At 42.7% G+C, this 21,631-nt stretch overlaps 1 protein-coding gene across 2 annotated transcripts; it reads left to right on the top strand.

Annotated features, from left to right (window-relative positions):
• Positions 1-1,093: 1,093 nt before the first annotated feature.
• Positions 1,094-21,389, top strand: CHRNB2 (cholinergic receptor nicotinic beta 2 subunit). 2 transcript variants are annotated; one of them, XM_051993929.1, is made up of 6 exons: positions 1,094-1,815; positions 5,096-5,241; positions 5,507-5,551; positions 7,499-7,608; positions 9,050-10,034; positions 17,555-21,389. In XM_051993929.1, the coding sequence occupies exons 1-6, from the start codon at positions 1,752-1,754 to the stop codon at positions 17,723-17,725; spliced, it is 1,521 nt and encodes a 506-aa protein (XP_051849889.1). In that variant the 5' UTR covers positions 1,094-1,751; the 3' UTR covers positions 17,726-21,389. The 2 variants fall into 2 exon arrangements, with proteins under 2 accessions (XP_051849889.1, XP_051849890.1); XM_051993930.1 differs by lacking the exon at positions 1,094-1,815 and having other exon boundaries at positions 5,199-5,241; positions 7,420-7,608.
• The last annotated feature ends 242 nt before the right edge of the window (positions 21,390-21,631 follow it).

The following is a 21,631-nucleotide window of genomic DNA, read 5'->3' as shown; positions in this document are numbered from 1 at the left end:
TGACAGTTTTGTAGATCCTATCAGGAGTTGGATGAGTGGATCAGGTCACAGCTTCTCAAATAATCTTCCTTTGGCTAATGAATGTCAAATTGAGTAATTCATCCTTTCTGCTCAGAGAAAGGAGAGAGATATTGCCTAGTCATTTCTTTCTTTAGTCTAGTCTTCATCTTGAGGAAGTCAAAGGTGGAGAGGAGAAAATGGCTGGTCCTCCTGGCATAGAAAAACTAGGATTCAAATCTGAGTTTTTCCCTTACTAATTTTTCTTCTGTTAAATTTAGTTTCTTCAACCATAAAATGGGGATAAAAATGCTTGCTCATATACTTCATTGTGAGGTTCAATTGAGATAAGATACTTTGTAAACTTTACAGCTATATAAATGTAAGAGGTGGCAGCAATAATAATTATTATTCTGCTCCTTATTCCCTGAATCTATCCATACTGAAGGCCCCATTTTTCCAGTTAAGACCTATTTTCCTTTCCCAAGTAACTTAGGTACATTAAAAATGCTAAACAAATGAAAATATAAATCCTCCATCTTTGTGATCTGCCCTGATTTTCCTTCTTCACACTGTTAGACAACAGCCAGGTCAAGGACTTAATTCTGAAGTAGTAAGATGAAAGAGTAGGTCATAATTGAAGAGCAGAAGGACAAACCCTATTTCCTTCTCTTTCCCCTTCCTGTTGGAAGCGAGAATTGGAGAATGCTGGGATTGGGCTGAAAGCTGAAAGATAGGTGTTGGAATACCAGACCTTCCATTATTTTTCTGAAAACCACTTGCTTTTTAATGGTGATCCATAAGCCCTCTAATTATGAAGCACTGTTCCTTCCTCCATTAAAGTGAAAGTATAAACCACTTTCTTGTCTGGTCCCCTCTAGCCAACGAGTCCCAAACAGTAGGTTTTGGCGAGGGTTTCAAACCCTACCCTTCCTCCATTTCTCTCTTCCTCCCGTTTTTCACCCCTCCCTTTGCTCATTTCCCTAATTTATTCACTACCACCATATTTTTTTTAAAAAAACTATGTCTGACCTACTTGGATTCACTGGCACTGTCTCCTATCCTCCCCTCCTCCTACCCTCCACCCTCAGGAGACTCCCCATAAGGTTAGGTAGGCAACATCGGAAGTAGGAAGGAGAATTCTGTTTTAAACCTCACCAAATCCAAACTCCACCTTCTCCTTTCCCTTCCTCCTCCCGCACCAGAGCAGAGCAGATTCACACCAGGGTCTAAGAAAGATCCACTTTCCTAGATAGGAGTCCCGGGACTAGCAGTGTTGATGACTCAGTCTCAATGGCACAGAACACTCTCTTATCTGGAGTGGAGGAAACGATTTTAGCTCAGCCCATTCTATCCCTCTGGAAACCAAACAGAGGGAAGCTCCTCTGAAAGAGTCCAGGATCCCCCCAGGGAACAGCTAGATAGCGATAAACTAGGTTCCGGCCCCTCCCCCGAACCTTCCTCCCAGCCCCGCCCCCTGGGCCCCCGGATCCATAGGAGCCGCAGAAGCATCAGTCACAGCTAACAGTAAACGAGGCAACAGCTGCAGTAGCCAACGAAGAGATTCCTGCTCCATCTCCATCTTCAGCTGTAGCTCCAGCTCCAGTCCGCCACCCCCACCCCGGTTCCGACACCGCGGACAGCGCCCGGGCTTCAGTACCGCGGACAGAGCGCCGCCCCACCCCCCGCATTCTCCTGCGGGCTGCGGAGCACTGAGCTAGCCTAGGGGGAGCAAGGTAAGCTATGCGGGCGGGATGCCCTGGCTCCCGCTCCCCATGGCGCTGCTCCTCAGCCTTGGCCTCTTCGGGCTGTTTCCAGGTAAGGACATCGAGCCGGCCGGAGACATCCGTGGGGGCGGGAGTGGAGAAAGCAGTACGCTCTTGGGAGGACCGGTATTGGCAATCGGGGGAGACTTGGGAAAGGGGAGGGACCCCAGAGAATGTAGGGCCCTGGATCGGATGAGGAGAGGGACGTCTCAAGAGCAAAAATGAGGTGGGGCATAATCTCGAAACTCTTCCAAATGTGATTTTCTGTGAATAGGACCATGGGGGAGGGGAAGGTTGGAAAGAGAATGGGGGGCGGAAAAGATGAGGGGGTAGAAAAGCTGGAGAAGTGCTCTTCACAGAAGTGAAGAGAGGAACGTGCAATTTAAGGAGATGGGAAAGAATCCCGTACCTGATATGATTTGATTAGTTATTTCAACCCCACAGGCAGTTCTCAAATTGGGTCATCATACAGAGGAGAGGAAGAAGGGAGGGGAATCTCCACTCTCTCAATGGGAGACAGAAGATAGGTGGGAGATGGAAGAGGAGGGACTGTGGGGGCATGAGAGGGGTGAAAAACATTGCTGTTTGTCATTGTGTTAAGTGTAGTGAAACAAATAAACGAGCATGTATTCCTGATTCTGCTAGCAACAGTGAGAGTGAGCAGGTACTTGGGATGGGGGTGAGGGGTGGAGGAGCAGGAATGTTGAGGGTTAATGTTAATGTATGACTGAGGGTGCATTTAGTAAGAGAAGAAAAATAATCAAGACTGTGTAAATGGTAGATATGAGAACATGGAATCTCATATTGTATGTGTGTCCCTAAGAAGTGTCTGAATCTGGAATGAGAAGAAGGTCCTCCTGAATATGTTAAGCATGTGATCAAATACGGAGAAGTACAGAAAGCAGAGACAGAGGGGCACCAGAGCACACACACAAAGACATAAACAGATACACAATAGGTAAACCCAGATAAACCATACTTAATACTGACCAACACAGATGCAGAGGACATCCAGAGACACATGTTCTCTGTAGAAATAGGTGAGATCTAAAGTTATGACTGACTTCTGCAAAACAAGGGAAATCTGTCACGTGTTCCAAGCTCAAATGCCATCCTTTGGGAAGAATAAGGGAAGATTTACACTGGTCCTGGGAGAATAGACCCTGCCATAGGAATTTTTCAGTCTGAAGAGCATTTTTTCCAGTCTCTCAATACAGGGATTCCCTTTTTGGAGCATAAATCTCAGTCTGTTGTCTTCTGTGGATTTTCCTATATGTTAATTTTATTCTCATTGTATACTTAATAACAGTTCCAAAATACAAATTAAAAATTCCAATTAAAATAATAACAACTTACATTTTGATAAAAGAAAAATACAAACAATAAAATAGCAACTTATTCAACTTGTATCCTGTTCCACTCTCTTTTCCATTTTCATATGTATATATTTTTTTATTTTTTAAAAGTAAAATCCTTGTCACTGTGCATCATGTTGTCTGTCCTTTCAGATTTCTTTTTTTGTTTCTTGCATACAAAGCAATTTGCTCATAGTAATGAGCAATACCTGATGAAGTAGAGTATGCAAATATTATCTCCATTTTGTAAATGAAGAAACTAAGGGAAGAGGTTAAGTGAATTACCCAGGCATACATCCAACAAATGTGAGACTCAGGATATCTACCATTCTTTATTTATTCATTTGATTGGATGGTTGTGTTTGTTTTTTTTTTAACCAGACCTGTGTTTTCTTTACCAATGCCAAATGATACCTTCTCTGCAACTTATAGCCTTAAAAAGTTTACTGAGGCACTAGAGATTAAGAAAATTGCTCAACAAAATAACTGTTTGGACATGTATACATATATTGTATTTAATTTATACTTTAACATATTTAACATGTATTGCTCAACCTGCCATGGGGGGAGGGAGTGGGTGGGAGGAAGGAGGGGAAAAGTTGGAACAAAAGGTTTTGCAATTGTCAATGCTGAAAAATTACCCATGCATATATCTTGTAAATAAAAAGCGATAATAATAAAAAAAATTGCTCGAGATTACATGACCAGTAAATATTAGAGGCAGCATTTGAACCCAGGTCTTCTGAGGACCTGGTCTATCTTTATTACAGCACATTACTTCTCATTTTTATGACCCATATCTATCAATCAATCAATAGGCATTTATTAAATGCCTGCTATGTGCCAGGCACAGGTAATCCAGTATCATATATTGTGTGGCATTGATGTGCCACAATTTTTTTTAGTGTTATGATGTTTAACTTTTTTATAAACCATAAGATTATCAACAAACATACATTTACATATAGGAAAATAGAAAAATAAAGATAGTATATAAAACTATTGACTCTTGAATATAGCTTGTTTTAAACAAACGTATATTAATATTACATTTTAATTTTAATTAAATTTAATTAAAATCTATATTAAATTTGCTAGCATGGCTTTGTTAATCTACATCTTCTCTAAATAGAATAGAAGATAGATCATAAAGTCATAAAGACCTGCTTTCAAGTCATGCTTCTGAAACACACTGTCTATGTAAGCCTGGGCAAAGTAACTTGACCTTTTAGTGGCCCAGGTAGCTCTCTAAGACCCTGAATTATAGATAGGTTGCCAGTCTGCATGGGGGAAGGGAGTTTGCTGTATCAGTGAAATCATGAGTCCAAACTATCCCCCACTCCAGATTCCTATGGTAAGGCCCTAGTAGTAAGATCAAAGGACTGAATCAGTTTTGTAAATGTAAGTTTCCAGATTGCTCTGAATGAATGTTAATTCCACCAACAGTGTAATAAAATACCTGTTTATATAGCTCTACAAACATTCGATTTCATCATTTTAACCATTTTTATTAATTTAGTTGGTATGAAACAGTAGTTCAAAGTTGTTTTAGTTTGCAGTTTTCTGATTAGGAAAGAAGGGGAACAATTTCAGGTCATTTTTTACAATGTCTGTTACCTCCTTCAAAAACTAACCATTTACATATTGATCATTTATTCATTATTATATGGTATATTATTAAATTTGCATCCATTTCTTAGATACTAAAAGTAAGGTGGTTGTTTTTTTTTTAAATCACATGCATTTTGTATTTTTCTCAGAAAGAGAGAAGGTCAAAAAGAGAGAAGAGTAATATGGTGGTCTGAGGGCCTACATGCCTTGCCTACCTTGGCATTTTGGGACAACTTCCTGAGTAACAGACAAAATTGGCATTTTGTCTGTTACCCGGGGAGGTTGTCCCAAAATGCTCTGAAGGGATGAATATATTTGATTAGCTCTTCTTACCCCCTTTTGGTGCTATTCCCAACTCTATCCCAGGAGTCCTGGCTACAGACACAGAAGAAAGGTTGGTGGAACATCTCCTGGATCCTGCCCGCTACAACAAGCTCATTCGACCAGCCACCAATGGCTCTGAGCTGGTGACTGTACAGCTTACTGTATCGTTAGCCCAGCTCATTAGTGTGGTAAGTTAGAAGTAGTCTTCAGCTCCCTGGCCCTTCAGTCTCATCTTTGTGTTCCTGTATACCCTAGGATAAGAGGGTGGATTCTCACTTAATAAAATCCAATCCAATGGTGTGGTGTTTACATATGTGTCCTTTCTAGGGGGTCTCCTAGCCATGTGAAGTTAGCATGCCTTCTTACTTGGTCCTCAGACATATGTGCATTTACTTTGGAGGGGTATGGAAGAGATGGGAATAGAATATTCATCAAGAGCTGCTTTTGTTTTAGCATGAGCGGGAGCAGATAATGACCACCAACGTCTGGCTGACCCAGGTGAGTGACCTAATCCTCTCCTCTCAACACCCCTCTCTTTTTCAAACCCTTCCACTTGATCTTTCCTTCTATAGTCACTTTTTAAAAATCCTATTTCTTTAATCACTATTAAAATTACCTTCTCCCTTATACCTCACAAAATACTTTCTAAAATTCTCGAATATATTTATCATATGATATTATATATTGTCTGAGTCCTTTACTGTGAGCTCCATGGGGGCATGTCTTATCTCAGCTTTGCATTTCTTCTAGTGACTTTATGGTGTTGTGTATCCTTTTGAATGTTTATTGAATGAATGGGCTTCCTCCAAGCCTGTCTCTCAGGCTCCATGATTTTTCTCATGGCTACCTACCTGTCCTTTGTCTTTTATGCTAAGAAGCTCATAGGAAGATAATAGTCAATGGGAGTAATATCTGGATTTTGAACAGCTTTATTGAGGTAGACATAGGTAGTCAATAAACATACTAAGTGACTCCTATGGGTCAGATCCTATAGAAAGACAAGAGAGAGCTCCTGCTTTCCAGGAGCTTGAAGTCTAACGGGGGAGAAAACATGCAAACAAGTACATACTAACAAGATATAGACAGAATCAATTGGAAGTAATCAACATCAGGGAGTCACTAGCACTAAGGAGGATTGAGAAAGGATTCTAGTGGCAGATAGATTTTAGCCGGAATTTGAAAGAAGCCAGGGAAACCAAGAATGGAGATATGAATGAGAGTATGCCAGGAATGGCAGACAGCTTGTGAAAATGCCTGTAGTTGGGAGATGGTATATCTTATGCAAAAAATAGCAAGGAGATCTAATGTACAATTCAGCAGGTTGTAGAGTACATGGTAGAGAGTAAAGTATACAAAGGTTGGAGGGAGTTTGAATGCCAAACAGATTTTATATTTGACCCTAGAAGTGATAGAGAATCTCTGGAGTTTTTTGACTAGGTGGATGACACGGGTAGGGAAATAGCTGAATAGAAGATGGGCTAGAGTGGGGAGAGACTTGAGGCTGACTGACTGACCAGCAGCCTATTATAATCGTCCATCCATAACATGATGAGGGCCTGTATTAGGGGGGTAGCAATGTCAAAAGAAAGAAGAGTACATACTTACATACATATGCACACACATACACATGTAATGAAGGTAAAATTGATAGGTCTTGACAAGAGGATGTGGGGTACAGTGAGATAATGAGGAGTTAAGGTTAATACCTAGATTGTGAACTTGAATGAATGGGAAGACAATAGACTTCAAGATGATAGTTTCCTATATATAAGTTCATAAGTGGGGAGGGTTTGAGGAGGGGAAATAATGAATTCAGCTTTGGATATTGAGTTCTATATGATTAAAAATGCCATCAGTGACAGAGAGGTCAAGAAGAGTGAGGACTGGGAAAAGGCCATTGGATTTGGCAATTAGGACATCACTGATAGATTTGGAGAGGGCAGTTTTGGTTAAATGATGGGGTCAGAAGCCAGACAGTCAAGAGTTACAAATAAAGTTCAAAGAAAGGAAGTGATGGTACTATTTTAAATGGCCTTCTCAAGGAATTTAGCCATTAATAGGAAGATGAGGTATGGGTCTATTGCTTGTGTTTGGATGAGTCAAGCTGAGGGTTTTTTGAGGAAATGTGACCTTATTTGTAGGCGGGGGGGGGGGGGGACCAATCAGAAAGTAGGAAGAGATTGAATAGGAGTGAGAGGGTGGGGATGATGGAAGGGGCAATCTGCTGGAGAATGAGATTCCTTGTTCATTTAGAATGTTTTGTCTTGGTAAGGAAAAGAGCCATCTCTCCAGGTGAGATAAAGGAGGAGATAATGGCGACATCTTCTCTTTCTCTTTCTTTTTTCTTTTTCCAAATTCCTTATCAGCCTCTAGTTCCTTTCCTAATTTTCCTGTAGTTGGAATGGCCCCTCTCTCCCTGGTCACTTCTCTGGCATCTCTCCTCAGGAGTGGGAGGATTACCGGCTTACCTGGAAACCAGAAGAATTTGACAATATGAAGAAAGTTCGACTTCCTTCCAAGCACATTTGGCTTCCAGATGTAGTCCTCTACAACAAGTATGTAGTCCTTGAGCAATGGGGAGGGAAGGAGGATGTTCTGATGGGAGGGTCAGTTGAATTAGAAATAAAACCAAACCAAACCAAAAGTAGTTTAAGATGAAGGGAAAAGAACATAGATTAATCAGTATATAGACAGTGATTCAGACAAGCAAACATAAATATTGATCAATTGACAAATGAGATCATTTGAATTGCTACTCTGACCCCCATAGCCAATAACCATTCCTTGTGATTCATGTTGGAACTGAAAGGGACCTTACCAATCATATACAGTATAACACCCTCCCTTCCCTTGTTCCTTCTTTTGCATAAGAAAACCACTGGAATTAGTAGTAGGAGCAAAATTAGAATCCAGATCTCCTAAGTTCCCAGGCTAGCACTCACCATGTTTAGGGTGTGGTAGGAGAGAAAGTTTTAAAAAATTGCTTGCCAGTTGACAAGCCTGCTTTACTAGTAGGCAGGATTTCATTAGGAAGCAAGGGTGTGAAACAAAAGACTTTTTGAGGTCCCTTCTTCTCATCAAGGAATCCCTCCTATGCCCAAGGCCAAGAATCACATTTTTCAATAAGATCACCTTTCCTTTTCTTGGAAAGTTGCTGAAACCACTCTGCTTGGGGTTTAAAGCCTAGATCCCATGGTTCCTTTCTGTCTCTAGTCAAATTTAATCCACTTTGCTCTTCCCCCTCAAGCTCCCTCCATTTTCAAATGAAGTCTTACCTGTACCTTTCCATCACCACCTATCTTTCATCTTCTTTTGCTTTTTTTTTTTTATTTTAATTTTTTTTTGGCTGACCCAACTGGGGTTAAGTGACTTGCCACAGCTAGGTAGGACGTGTTAAGTGTCTGAGGTCACATTTGAACTCAGGTCCTCCTGACTTCAGGGTTGGTGCTTTATCTATTGCGCCACCTAATTGCCCCACTTTTTTTTGGGGGGGTGGTTTAATAGTTCCCACAGGCTATTTTCCCTGCTTTAGATGAGCCCTTTTTGGCTCCTGCTCTTGCAGTCCTATATCCCCCTCTCACATAAGCCCGCACTGGTGCCCACGTGAGCACACAAACACACTCGCGTGTTCACTTATACATTCTTCATCTTGTACCCCCTTCCTTCCTTTTAGAGAACCTTCCTAAGTCTGATTACTGGTTTTCATCCCCCCTCCCTTGCATGGCCTTATTCTTTCCTATTCCTTCTACTGATGTTGAGAACCCCATCTGGCTGAATCATCTGCCCTGTTTCATCTGCATCTTGTTTCTGTCCGCATCTGCGCCTGGGAGGATGTGCATGGAGACCGGGCTCACATTCCTCATAAAATCAGCTTCCCAAATGCAGGGACCGAATCTCCCCTTCCTTCCCCCCCCCCCCCCCCAAGGCAGGGTGGGTCCTGGACGAAATGAGCCCGACTGATGTGCTCTCCTCTTCCCCTCCCCACCCGGCTCTCAGCGCTGACGGGGTGTACGAAGTCTCCTTCTACTCCAATGCTGTGGTTTCCTATGACGGAAGCATCTTCTGGCTCCCCCCAGCCATCTACAAGAGCGCCTGCAAGATCGAGGTCAAGCATTTCCCCTTTGACCAGCAGAACTGCACCATGAAGTTCCGTTCCTGGACCTACGATCGCACAGAAATTGACTTGGTATTGAAGAGCGAGGTTGCCAACCTGGACGACTTCACCCCCAGCGGCGAATGGGACATCGTGGCCCTGCCGGGCCGGCGGAACGAGAACCCGGATGACTCCACTTACGTGGACATCACCTATGACTTCATCATTCGGCGCAAGCCGCTCTTCTACACCATCAACCTCATCATTCCTTGCATCCTCATCACCTCCCTTGCTATCCTGGTCTTCTACCTGCCTTCTGACTGTGGCGAGAAGATGACCCTCTGCATCTCCGTTCTCTTGGCCCTTACCGTCTTTCTGCTGCTTATCTCCAAGATTGTCCCTCCCACCTCCCTGGACGTGCCGCTGGTCGGCAAGTACCTCATGTTCACCATGGTCCTGGTGACTTTCTCCATCGTCACCAGCGTCTGCGTCCTCAACGTGCACCACCGATCCCCCACCACCCACACCATGGCCCCGTGGGTCAAAGTCGTCTTCCTGGAGAAGCTGCCCGCCGTGCTCTTCATGAAGCAGCCGCGCCAGAACTGCGCGCGGCAGCGCCTGAGGCAAAGGCGGCGGCAGCGGGAGCAGGAGGGCGGAGGGGGCGTCTTCTTCCGAGACGCCCCGGGGGCCAATTCCTGCACTTGCTTTGTCAACCAGGCCTCCGTCAAGGAGTTTGGAGGAGTTTTTGGGGCTGAGTCGGCAGACTCGGCCAATGGCTTCCGGGGGCGAGCGGGCCCAGGGGGGCCGTGTGGCTGTGGGCTCAAGGAGGCCGTGGACGGTGTGCGCTTCATTGCTGACCACATGCGGAGTGAGGACGATGACCAAAGCGTGAGTGGGAGGGGAGGGGGCAGGAGGAGGGCTGGAGGAGGGGTCCTCCCTCGACACGTGGGGGCAGAAGAGGCGTGGGCAGGGTGGTGGGCTTGGGGTATCCTAATGATGTAGTATCTGGTCAGTCGGATTTCTTTTAGCATTCCTAAGATACATTATAGGTTATACTAGGCAATTATACACACACACATATAATACATATATAACATACACATATATTTATGTATTTGTGTGTGTACATACACACACATAAAAGAAACAATCTTCAAGAAGGTCAGAATATTAGGATATAATCAACAGAAATGGAAATAATAGTGAAGTTGGAGTCGGAGGAATTTACCTTGAATCCAGTCCCTGGCACTTTCTATCTGATTGATCTCTGACAAGTCATTGATCCTTTCTAGGTCTTATCTGTAAAATGAGGGGATTGGTACAAATGGTTTCTGAGGTCCCTTTAAGCTCTAAATCTGTGGACCTATGAATGATGTCACCGCAATATTTATAAATGTACAGTGAAGGATGGAAAAGTGGGCCAGAGATCATACTGGGATTTTAAAGTTGAAAGGGACTTTGAAGGCCATCTGGTCCCATGATTTCACTCTACAGATGAGGCGATGTGTTTTGATCAAAGTCAAGTAAGTAGTTTTCTTCTTTCTTCTTCTCCTCCTCCTCCTCCTCCTTCTTCTAATAATAATAATAACTTTATATTTTTCAAAATACATGCAAAGATATTTTCAGCAGTTACCCTTGCAAAATCTTGTGTTCCAAATTTTTTTCCTTCCCTCCCATCCCCTCCCCTAGACAGCAAGTAATTTAATATAGGTTAGACATTTGCAATTCTTCTAAGCATATTTCCACATTTATCTCGCTGCACAAGAAAAATCAGATCAAAAGGGAAAGAAAGATGAAAAAGGAAAGAACAAAGCAAGTAAACAACAACAATAAAAAGGTGAAAGTACTATGTTGTGATCCACACTCAGTCCCCACGGTTCTCTCTTGGATGCAGATGGTTCTCTCTATCACAAGTCTATTGAGATCGGCCTGAATCATCTCATTGTTGAAAAAAGCCACATCCATCAGAATTGATTATCACATAATTTTGTTGCTGTGTACAATGATCTCCTGGTTCTGCTTAGTTCACTTAGCATCAGTTCATGTAAGTAGGAAGTATTCTTCTGAGTCTAATGCCTCACCTACTCCACTACCAGGATGTCCTGTAGGCAAGGTTAGTCTGGATTGGATTCCTTCAGAGGTCAGCCTTTGAGTGCTGAGTGACACAGAATTATCTTCCTGTTCCCCAAGTATCTGTATCTAGAAAGAAGCAACAGTGAAATGAGATGGCTTAAATTCGACTTAACAGAGAGGGAGGAAGCAGTTTTCTGGAATGCACTGTGGTCATCTAACCACGTCTCTTGGCAAGTGAAATCCGTGTGTCTCCCTCTCCCTTCATTCAGGTGGTTCCAAGTGCATAGAGTAATGGGGTTGACTCATCTTCCTGAGTTTGGCTTCAGGCATTTACTAATGAACCAGAGCAAGTCATTCAACTCCATTTACCTCAGTTTCCTTATCTGTAAAATGAACTGGAGAAGGAAATGGTAAAACACTATTATCTTTGCCAAGAAGAAACTCCGTATGGGGTCACAAACAGTCAGACATGACTGAACAACCCTAAGAGCAAGATGGAGATTTTGTGCTTTCGGGCTCTACTGAATATAAAATAAGAGAGCTTAGGAAAGAGTGGGTATGTAGAATTATCTTGAAGTGTATCCCTCTAGGACAGGCCCATTTCTGGCTCTGCTACAAAACTGCATCTCCCCAAACTAATATTCCTTTTCTACTCAACTGGCTATCTGGGATGGCTGCCTTATGAAATATTTATAGCCAGGACCTTGAGGGAGGACGCCAGTTGCTGGTTAGGCAACACATCATTTTTACTGCCCTTACCCTTCATCTCTCACTGAGTTTGCACTCTTCTGGAATTTTCTTCTGCAAAGGCACTTTCAATTCTAGAATCTCAAGGGAGATGGATTTAGTTTTGCTGATGCAATCACTTGGAGAACCTTCACCTCACACTCTGCTGCATAAAGCCTGCTCTCCCTGACTGCTTAGCTCCATCTTTTAAAGATTAAAAAAATTTGTAGCTAGAAGGAAGAGCTCATATAGTCTAAGTGTCCCCCCTCCCCTTTTAAAATGAAACTGAGGGCAAGAAAGAGGGAGTGACTGAATTGAGGTTTTATAGGAAGTAAGTACAGCAGCCAGGATTCAAACCAAAGGGCTCTTTCAAAACCCAGTGCTCTTCCCACTATACCACACTGTCCATAATCGTGATAGGGGACAGGCCATCCATATCACAGCCTTCTTTTTCAGATCCATGTTGTGACTTTCTGATCTTGGTCCATGATTGAGCCAGCTTATGTGGAAATTGGAAATGTCATTGTGATTGAGAATAGGATGAGGAAGGTATAAACTCCAAGAGGCTATGACTTCTGGGGTTAGTGGGCTCCAGATTTGCAGATGTGACCATTGGGAGAGCAGATAGATAGACAGAACATTTATTAAGCGCTTACCATATGCCAATAACTTTGCCTGGGGATACAAAGAGTAATAATAATAGCTAACATTTATATTTGTTGATATTCAGTCATGTCTAACTCTTTCTGACTTTGTGGACCCTAGCATGTCAGTGCTGTCCACACTTGGCAAAGATATTGGAGTGGATTGCCATTTTCTTCTCCAGTTACAGATAAGGAAACTGAGGCACACAGGGTTACACAGCTAGTGAGTATCTGAGGCCAGATTTTTTTTTTAGCTTGTATTTCAATGTTTATTTTATTTTATTTTTTAAATAACTTTTTATTGACAGAATCCATGCCAGGGTAATTTTTTTTTTACAACATTATCCCTTGCACTCACTTCTGTTCTGATTTTTCCCTTCCCTCCCTCCACCCCCTCCCCCAGATGGCAAGCAGTCCTATACATGTTAAATATGTCACAGTATATGAGGCCAGATTTAAAGTCAGGTCTTGTGATTCCAGGCCTACTATTCTATCCACTGCCATCTAACTGCCCATCAAAAAGAAAGTAATGTCTCAAATAGAAAACAAAGTTGTCAATTTAAGAATCTTTCAAAATTAGTTATTTATGTATAGACAAAAGGACTTCTTAGATCAAAGATTGAAATCAATGCCAAATTAGGGGAAATATAAAAAAATTAGAAGACATAGCTGGCAATTAAAATAGTTCTAATCTGAACTACTTAATCTGTTGATGAGAAGTAGATAAAACAACAATTATTGACATACATTATCACTCTTTCTAAAAGAAGTCTAAATAATATGAAGCTATTGCCAATGAATAGGCTAAAGAGCCTAGAAACTGTCTGAGTTGGCAAATACATGAATTCTGTGTCAACAAGAGAGATAGGGAAAGCAAAGACAATGCCAATTTAGAATATATGCTCATTTATAAATAATTTTTTTTGGCATTTTAAAATTTTATTTTATTTAATTAGCATACCACACTATTTAGATCAACAAAATGGTACTTTAGATAGAGCTCTGGATCTGAGTTCAAATTTGACCTCATACACTTGTTATCTGTGTGACCTTGAGCAAGTCATTTAACTTTGGTTTGCCTCAGTTTCCCCATCTGTAAATTGAGGATAATAATAGCGTCTACTTCCCGGGATAGTTATTTTTTTATTTGTTTGTTTTTATCATAGCTTTTTATATACAAAACATATGCATGGGTAATTTTCTAACATTGACCTTTGCAAAAGCTTCTGTTCCAAATTTTCCCCTCCTATCCCCCACTCTCTCCCCTAGATGGCAAGTAGTCCAATATATGTTAAATGTATTAAAGTATATGTTAAATACAATATATGTATACATATTTATACAGTTATCTTGCTGCATGATTTATACATCTAATGGAAAATGATTGCAGAAGATCAGGAGCAGCAACTATTCATAAAACAGGGGGAAATGGTAGAGGAAGACCAAGTTAATAGAAAGTTTGCCACAAGTCCCAAATAAGCCAGGTCATTTCAAGAATTTTCTTATTTAAGGATGAAATTGGAAAAAAGGACAAGAGACAATAATTGAAAAAAAAGCCCTCGAGATTTATATTAAAAATCATATTCTTCACTAATGACAATGGAATGATGACTTTCGGATGCTCACATCCAGTCCCAATGAGCTGTGTGAAGAAGTAGAAATGGCACTAAAGCAAATAGAGGAGCAGATGGACCAGATCAAAGAGATACAGAATGGGTTCATCTTGGGGCAAACATAGTTTTGAGGGTAATGAGATATTGATTCTCAAGAGACTGGGAAAAAAAAAAAAACAACTAAATGATTGGAAAAAAAAACCATAGATCTTATTACTATAAAAAATAGGGGCAGGGAACTATGAGAATAGCACTTATTGCCAATCTTTCATCTCCACAAACTCTTCAGAACAATTTTCTACAATTGTATCATGCGCATCTTTTGTAAAAATATAAGAAGGGAATGTGTAGACTTTCAGAAACAATACCTTTCAAAGGAACACATCTTTGCAGTCAGAAATTAGCCAAGAAATACAGAGAATAGGGAGAAGGAAATAGCAAACTGTTCCAATGTTTTGGGTAGCTAGGTGGTGCAGTGATGGAGTGCCAGGCTTGAAGTCAGGTAGACACCCTTCTGAATTCAAATCCAGTCTCAGACACTAGTGTATGACCCTGGGCAAGTCACTTACTGTTGTTTGCCTCAGTTTTCTCATCTGTAAAATGAGCTGGAAAAGGAAATGACAATCTGCTCCAGTTTTTCTGCCAAGAAAACCCCAAAAGGGGTTACAAAGAACTGGACATGACTGAAAAATAATTGAACAACAAAAACGGAAGATAAGGTGATGCCATGCTTATTGTTTATTATATGATCGACACAAGGATGCAGTCCTAAAGACTCTTATTCTACATAATTCTACATTCTACATTCCCATAAGATCGTACAAAATACTTTCAAAGATATCAGATGATTGTATTTGATCATCTCCTATTATTATTAAAATAACAATAATACTAGCTAGTATGTATAGCTTTAAGGTTTGCAAGGCACTTTATAAATAACTTATATCACAACAACTCTGGGAGGTTGATACTATTATTATTCGCATTTTGCAGATGAGGAAACTGAGACAGACTAAATGGCTTGCCAAGGATCACACAGCTAGATCTAAAGTTGATTGTGTCAGATCTTGTGAACTCCAGGTTCAGGCCTCTCTTCATTATGCTATTTAGATGCTTTTTATTACTATCAAGTAAGATAGAAATCAGGTAGACATATGCTTGCTAAAGATGTTTTCTATTGGCAAAAATGATGGCCAGGGTAGTCTATATGGATGAGGGATTTCTGATATGTGGATGTTCCACTGGATGTGAATGGCATTGTACTTATTGAATGATCTAAACCAATACCTAGCCTCTTAAATGAGATCCAAAGCATTCAAGATGGTGCTTAACAATCCGCACAAGAAAAACCAAATGGATCGAAGAATGCCTATTACCCAGACTACAATACACAACCCATGGCTCTGGTCCATCTATCCATATACCTTGGGATAGATACTACCGATTAAAAATGAACAGACCTCAGGATTGAACAAGGGAAAACAACAGGCTGAATTGCATGAGGAAAATGTCCAATGTTTTATGACTCCCAGATTCTTCCTGAAAGAAAAATCATACCTTTTAAAAACATTAGTATTCTTTCAATGATACTAGTTGTGAATCATGGGAATACCACACATCTCAAAAAAGTGAACTAGGAATTTTTAACCTCTTTTGTGTATTATAGGCCTCTTTGATCAATAAAGCCTAAGGATACCATCTTGGAATAATATTTTTGAATGCATAAAATATATGGAATTACAAAGGAATCCAATTGTATTGAAATACATTTATCAAGATAGATTTTTTAAGAAATGGATAAGGATCCCTGAAATAAGCTGTTTCTAGATGTATGGGGTTTCCCACCACTTGAAACTTTCAGTGGAAGCTGGATGACCACTTGTCAGAACATTGTAGAGAATCCTTTTCAGATATGGGCAAGACTAGGTGATTAATGAGATTCTCTTTATTTAGAGAAGAGGTGGGGAGAGGCAGGTAGGCTTGGCCCTCCATCCTCACTGTGGTTTAAGCCATCATGGAGCCCAGAGATCAGGCTAGTAGCTCTTTTCATCTCCAGTTATTTCAATGGTGCACATTTGGTATACTGTCAATTAAGAGCAAATTATAATAATAAAGGACACCTGAAATTTACATGGGTCTTTCTCATTGTACAAAGTACTCTTATGTACATAGTTTCATTTGATCCTCACAATAACCCTGAGGTAGGCAAAGCAGGGGTTATGTTCCTGATGAGGAAGTAGAGATTTGAAGAAATGAGGTGACTTGCCCAACATCACACAACTAGTGTGCGGGGCTGGGGTGGGGGTGGGGGAGTAATCCAGGTCTCTATCCATATCCAAGGCTCAAGGACACAGTAGCTATATTCCTCCAAGAATTGCACCATCATTAAAGTAGGCCTAGGTGAGACAATGTGAGCCAGCTGGGAAGTAAGATGCTGGGAGCAGAGACCTTTTTAAAAATTGTTTGTTTTTGGCAGCAATGGGGGTTAAATGGCTTGCCCAGGGTTATACAACTAATAAGTATCAAAGGGCACAGTTGAATTCAGGTCCTCCTAATTCCAGGATTGATCCATTTTGACACCTAGCTGCCCCTAAAGTCTACTTTTTACAAATGCACTTATCAGCAACTCCTAATTTCCTTTTCCCATAGCCAGTAGGTCTTTATTTATTTTTCAAGTCAAAGCACACTCTGGACAAAGAGCCAATATTTTTCATTTGCCTGGCCACACAAATGCATCCTCCTGGCTCTGACCACACTGATGAGAGCTGGGGGAAAGAGTGGCTGGAAAAACAGACCCAGGGAAGATGGGGCTGAGAAGGGGAAATGATGGTCAACCTGCTTCTGTGCCCTTGTTCCTCTGTAACACCGCCAAGACATTGTGGCAATGGGAACACCTGAATTTGAATCCTACTTCTGTTCGCTCCCTGTGTGACCATCAGCAAATCTGCTCATTTTTCCAGGACTCTTTTTTTTCTTTAGATGTAAATGAAGGAGATTAGATATCTGGGGTTCCTCTCCAGCTTTAAATCTGGAATAATAGCTAAGACTTGAAGGTTTTCAAAATGTTTTATGCAGGTGATTTACACAGGATTTCATTTGATGCTCACAAGAACCTTGAGTAAGTGTTATTCTTACTTTACATTTGAGGAAACAAGCTGACCTGTTCATGATTACAGAATTAGACAGGATTCGATCTCAGAACCTTCTGACTCACTTATGCTATTATAGGGTAGACTAAGAGCACGTGGGGTCAGTGGTGGAGCCTGGGACGAGGGGGGAAGGAGGCAGGGAGGTGCCCTCACCCACTACTCATCCCTCTCCCCTCCCCTTCCTCCTCTCTTTCTTTATGCAGGTGAGTGAGGACTGGAAGTATGTTGCTATGGTGATTGACCGCCTGTTCCTCTGGATTTTTGTCTTTGTCTGTATCTTCGGCACCATCGGCATGTTCCTACAGCCGCTTTTCCAGAACTACGCCACCAACACCTTCCTCCACCTGGCTCACCCAGCTTCCAGCTCCAAGTGAGATCTCTGCCCGCCAGTCCCCAAACCCAAGCCACCTCAGCTCTTCCTGATGGAAGGCCCATGGTGGTGGTGGAGGGGTGGGAAGAATGGGACTGAGGAACTTCCCTCCGGAGACTCTTCTCTCTTTTTTGCCACACACTGCTTGCTCCTCTTCCTCCCAGGCTTCATCTCCAAGCTTCTTATGGAACTTGGCTGGTTTGTCTCCCCAACCTTTTGTTTCTCTGAGGTCCTGAAAGCAGGTAGTGGTAGGAAATGCCAGCTGAGAAATAAAAAAGCAGACACGGCAGGAGAGGGATGGACTGAAATCAGAACTCCTATTGAGAGTTTGAAGCACAAAGAAATGAAAAGGCTTGAGTCTAAAAGAGACCTCATTCTCCTTGCCAAAATAAACTGTCTCCTGACCACGTGAAAAACAGGTAAAGGACTGAAGTGGAGAAAGAAGCAGCATATAGATAAAAGTGGGCTTTCCTGGTTTGGGGTCAGGGTAACCCCACAGGTAGCTCCGGGGAGTTGGGAATGAGGACTGGATTCTGTGCAACCCTCTTCAGAGACCCAACTCTTGACTCCTAACTACTGCCTAGCTTGGCTGCAAGTGATTTCACACTGGCTAGTGGGCCTGAGGGACCTGGGGTGCTCTTAGCTTGATGCACAAACCCCCTGCTGGAGGGCATTTTGACCATTGCTGTCCCCACATTTCCCCCTTTGTAGAGAAAGTTTTGTGGCACCATCCCACTGCTTTCTGAGCCATTTCTGGAATGACAGAAACCTTGGCCCTACTTTTGGCTTGTCTCATACCCCCAATTCATCACTTTGGTCGTCCTCGGGTACCTTCTCTGCCTTGGGATGGCAGGAATATCAGGGGATGATGACTTGGTGTCAGAATGGGCTGATCTTACAGAGGCAATCTGGGAATATTTCTAGAATTCCGGGGTTCTAGAAGGAGGGCTTAGGGGATAAGGTCACTGACGCTGCTTTTATCATGAAAAAGTCCAGAAAGTACAAGTATCTGACAACAAATCTCTGATAAACTTTTTCTGGGAGATTGAATTGAGCTTTTTGCCCAAAGTGACCAAATTTCGGCGTCCTCTTCACGTCGGGTAGACCTAGGTCTCGTCGTCTAGTGGAGGACGTGAGATGGGGAACCAGGAGAGCAGGCCCTAGCTTCGCCTGCCTCCCTGCTCACTAAACCCGACCTTATCTCCTGGCGGGACTTGGAAGAAGGCCCGGCAGCTCGGCTTCCTCCTGTGGAAGAGAAGGCTTTGCTGACTCTTGCAGCTGCCTTCCCCAGCCCTTGGACTTGGCTTCCCACTTTGCGGTGGGGTTGCAGTCTGCTCCGATTCTGACTCAGGAGGTTGGCTGCAGGCCAGAACAGCCGCCGTGGGCTATTGTCCAAGCTAACAGAATATCTCACCCCTCCGCTTTGACCCATTTGCATGCTTTATCGAGGGTCACTGTGTAGGGTCAGTTGGGGCCCCCCTTCTGCTTCCAGAATCAATTTTACTTTATTCTTCCGGGATCAGAACGGGTGGAGAGGAAGAGATAATTACCTCGGCAATCCCCTTGCCACTGGCCCAGGAAAACACCCTTTTCCCGGCACCAGCACTCCACCCACTCCCCCCCCCCAAAAAAAAAAAATTTAAAAGGGTTCTGTGGGAGTACAAGATCAAGAGCTAATTACACGTCACCCACAATGACCTTTTCTGTAAATTAGTCTCCCTTTGCAAGCTTCTGTTCAGAGAATGCCGGCAGAGAAAAAAAAATCCCCAAATTTCCAGTCGAAATAGAAATGATCATTGTTAGGAGCGGGCTAGTGGGTCTCCATCAGCAGAGTCGGGGCCGGAACAGAGTCAAACTCCCAGCCAATGGGACGCCGATTTCGGCAGGCCCCCCCTCCCCCCATCCCTCCGCAGGCTGCTGAGCTCTCCACTAGCCGTCCAATCATTTCTCGCCTCAGCCCCTCCCCTCCTCCCCCTGCGCAGGTTTAGGCTGCTGAGTCCGAGAAGCGCAGCCCTCTGGCGGACTCGCGCAGCCACTACACCCGCCTTTCGCACCGCAGTTGGATGAAACAGAACAAAGCTTTCTAGGGCCGGGTCGGGGAGGCCGGGAGCTTTCCGGAGCCTGAAGGGACTGTCCCATTTCACAAACGTGGGCACTGAGGCTGAGAAAGGGGAAGTGACCCCAGATGAGAACTCCTCGAGAGCAGTGTCATTGTATCGCTAGCCCCTACTAAATGTCGTGCACGTTGTATGTGCTTAGTAAGTGGTTGCAATTAATTGGCCAGGATGACACAGGGTCGTTAAGAGTCAATTATTGGGAATTCAAACCCAGGACGGTATAGAAGGGACAGTGACCCGGGAGATGTGGGGCAGCAGCGCTCGGCTTCCAGCTCAGGCACTTGAGGCAGCCTTCTGGCAAGTCACTCATGCCTTTATCAGCAAAGCGAGATATATATAGATCGGGGAGTTCTCCCATTTTTTTGTCATAGGCTCCCACTTTTGGTATCGAGACTTACAAACCCCTTTTCTGAATAAGATTTGAAATGCTACTTCAATTGTTGAAGTTCCCAGTGTAGGGACCCTTAGGGGGTTCATGGACCCCAAATTATCTCAGGATTAAGTTCTGTACTTTCTATTATGCCGGGTAAAGGGATCCTTTGGAGTTTAGAGGTTGGGCAAGCTCAAACCTTGGCTCTGGAGGCATAAGAGGGAGGGCTGGACCCTAATGGAACAAGCAAGATGCTTGTTCAGATGCAAGAAGTTACAGTGGTTAAAGTACTAGTTTTAGGACTATTAGGTTTCTGTGAGCTGCTGTCTCTTCTACCTCTAGGTCCTCGTTTCCCTTTGGAGATAACTTTTCCCCTCCCAAGCAATTTTGCCATAGCTTCAAACTATCATCTGGTCCCTGCGATCCTCTGAGGAACGATCACATGGAAAGGGTCAGAATACAGGACCAGAAATGAAAGCTTAGAGAAGCTGAGATGACCAGAACTCAAAAAAAAACTAGGATGCCGAGAATCACTTCCATGATCAAGTGGGCCTAGCAAAGGAGGGCTCATTGTCTTTGAAGAAGGAAGGCCACGAACTGTTGAGTAGAAAGGAGTCAGCTGAAACTTACAGATAGTGGAAAAGGAATGCTAGAAAAAATAAGGATGGACCAGATAAACTCTGGACCTGCTAGCTTTGTGAGGTATGGTAACATTCTTCACACCGCAATACTGAAAGGTCCCCAAGATTCAAGAAATGGTGCTGACTCCTGCCTTTTTTTTTTTTAAACCTAAAGAAATAACTCTTCCCAATCACAGTTTAACAACTGCCCTTGCCCTCCTCCCCCCTCCCCCCCAGTCAAGGAATGAAAAAGAAAGGGGACACTGGCATTATTCAGAACCTTGATCAATCTTTGGACTAGAGGGCCTCTGAGGTCCTTTCTAGCTGTAGGGTAACAAACCCTTTATTAAAACTCTTCAAATTCCCCCCAAACATACATACATACATACACACACACCCCTCACTTTGAGCTGTAATTCCTTCACCTCCCCCTCTCCTTTTGTCATTCTTAAGTCCCAATCTGTTACAGTCTGTTTGCCAGTTTAAAATTTAGAAGAAGGTTCTTCTAAAGGAGTATCATCTTGGTTTTGATTGATGTATAATAAACACTATTCAGCAAAAGTACTGACCAGTTTTTTCTTCAAGCTCAGAAAAGGGCTGGAAAATTAGATTGACTGTTAGTAACAAATAAAGAGAGTTTATGGGGCTTAAGAAGGCTGTTTTCACTTTCTACAAGTCTACAAATTCATAGCTTAAGGCAGTTGGGTTCAATCATTGTGATGGTATTTTCAATTTTATCTCATAGCAAAATTAAAAGAAATGCATTGAAACTGCAGCAGAATATATTAAATTTAACAAATGGG

The sequence above is a fragment of the Antechinus flavipes genome, chromosome 4, assembly GCF_016432865.1.
Source record: "Antechinus flavipes isolate AdamAnt ecotype Samford, QLD, Australia chromosome 4, AdamAnt_v2, whole genome shotgun sequence".
Lineage (NCBI taxonomy): Eukaryota > Metazoa > Chordata > Mammalia > Dasyuromorphia > Dasyuridae > Antechinus > Antechinus flavipes.
This window is presented reverse-complemented; position numbering and strand designations above follow the sequence as displayed.

Excerpts from the sequence above, each read along its gene's own strand:
- CHRNB2 (XM_051993929.1), top strand. The coding sequence starts at position 1,752 with ATGCCCTGGCTCCCGCTCCCCATGGCGCTGCTCCTCAGCCTTGGCCTC. Across the intron at positions 5,242-5,506 it reads TAGCCCAGCTCATTAGTGTG|CATGAGCGGGAGCAGATAAT; the intron begins GTAAGTTAGAAG and ends CTTTTGTTTTAG. Across the intron at positions 10,035-17,554 it reads GTGAGGACGATGACCAAAGC|GTGAGTGAGGACTGGAAGTA; the intron begins GTGAGTGGGAGG and ends TTCTTTATGCAG.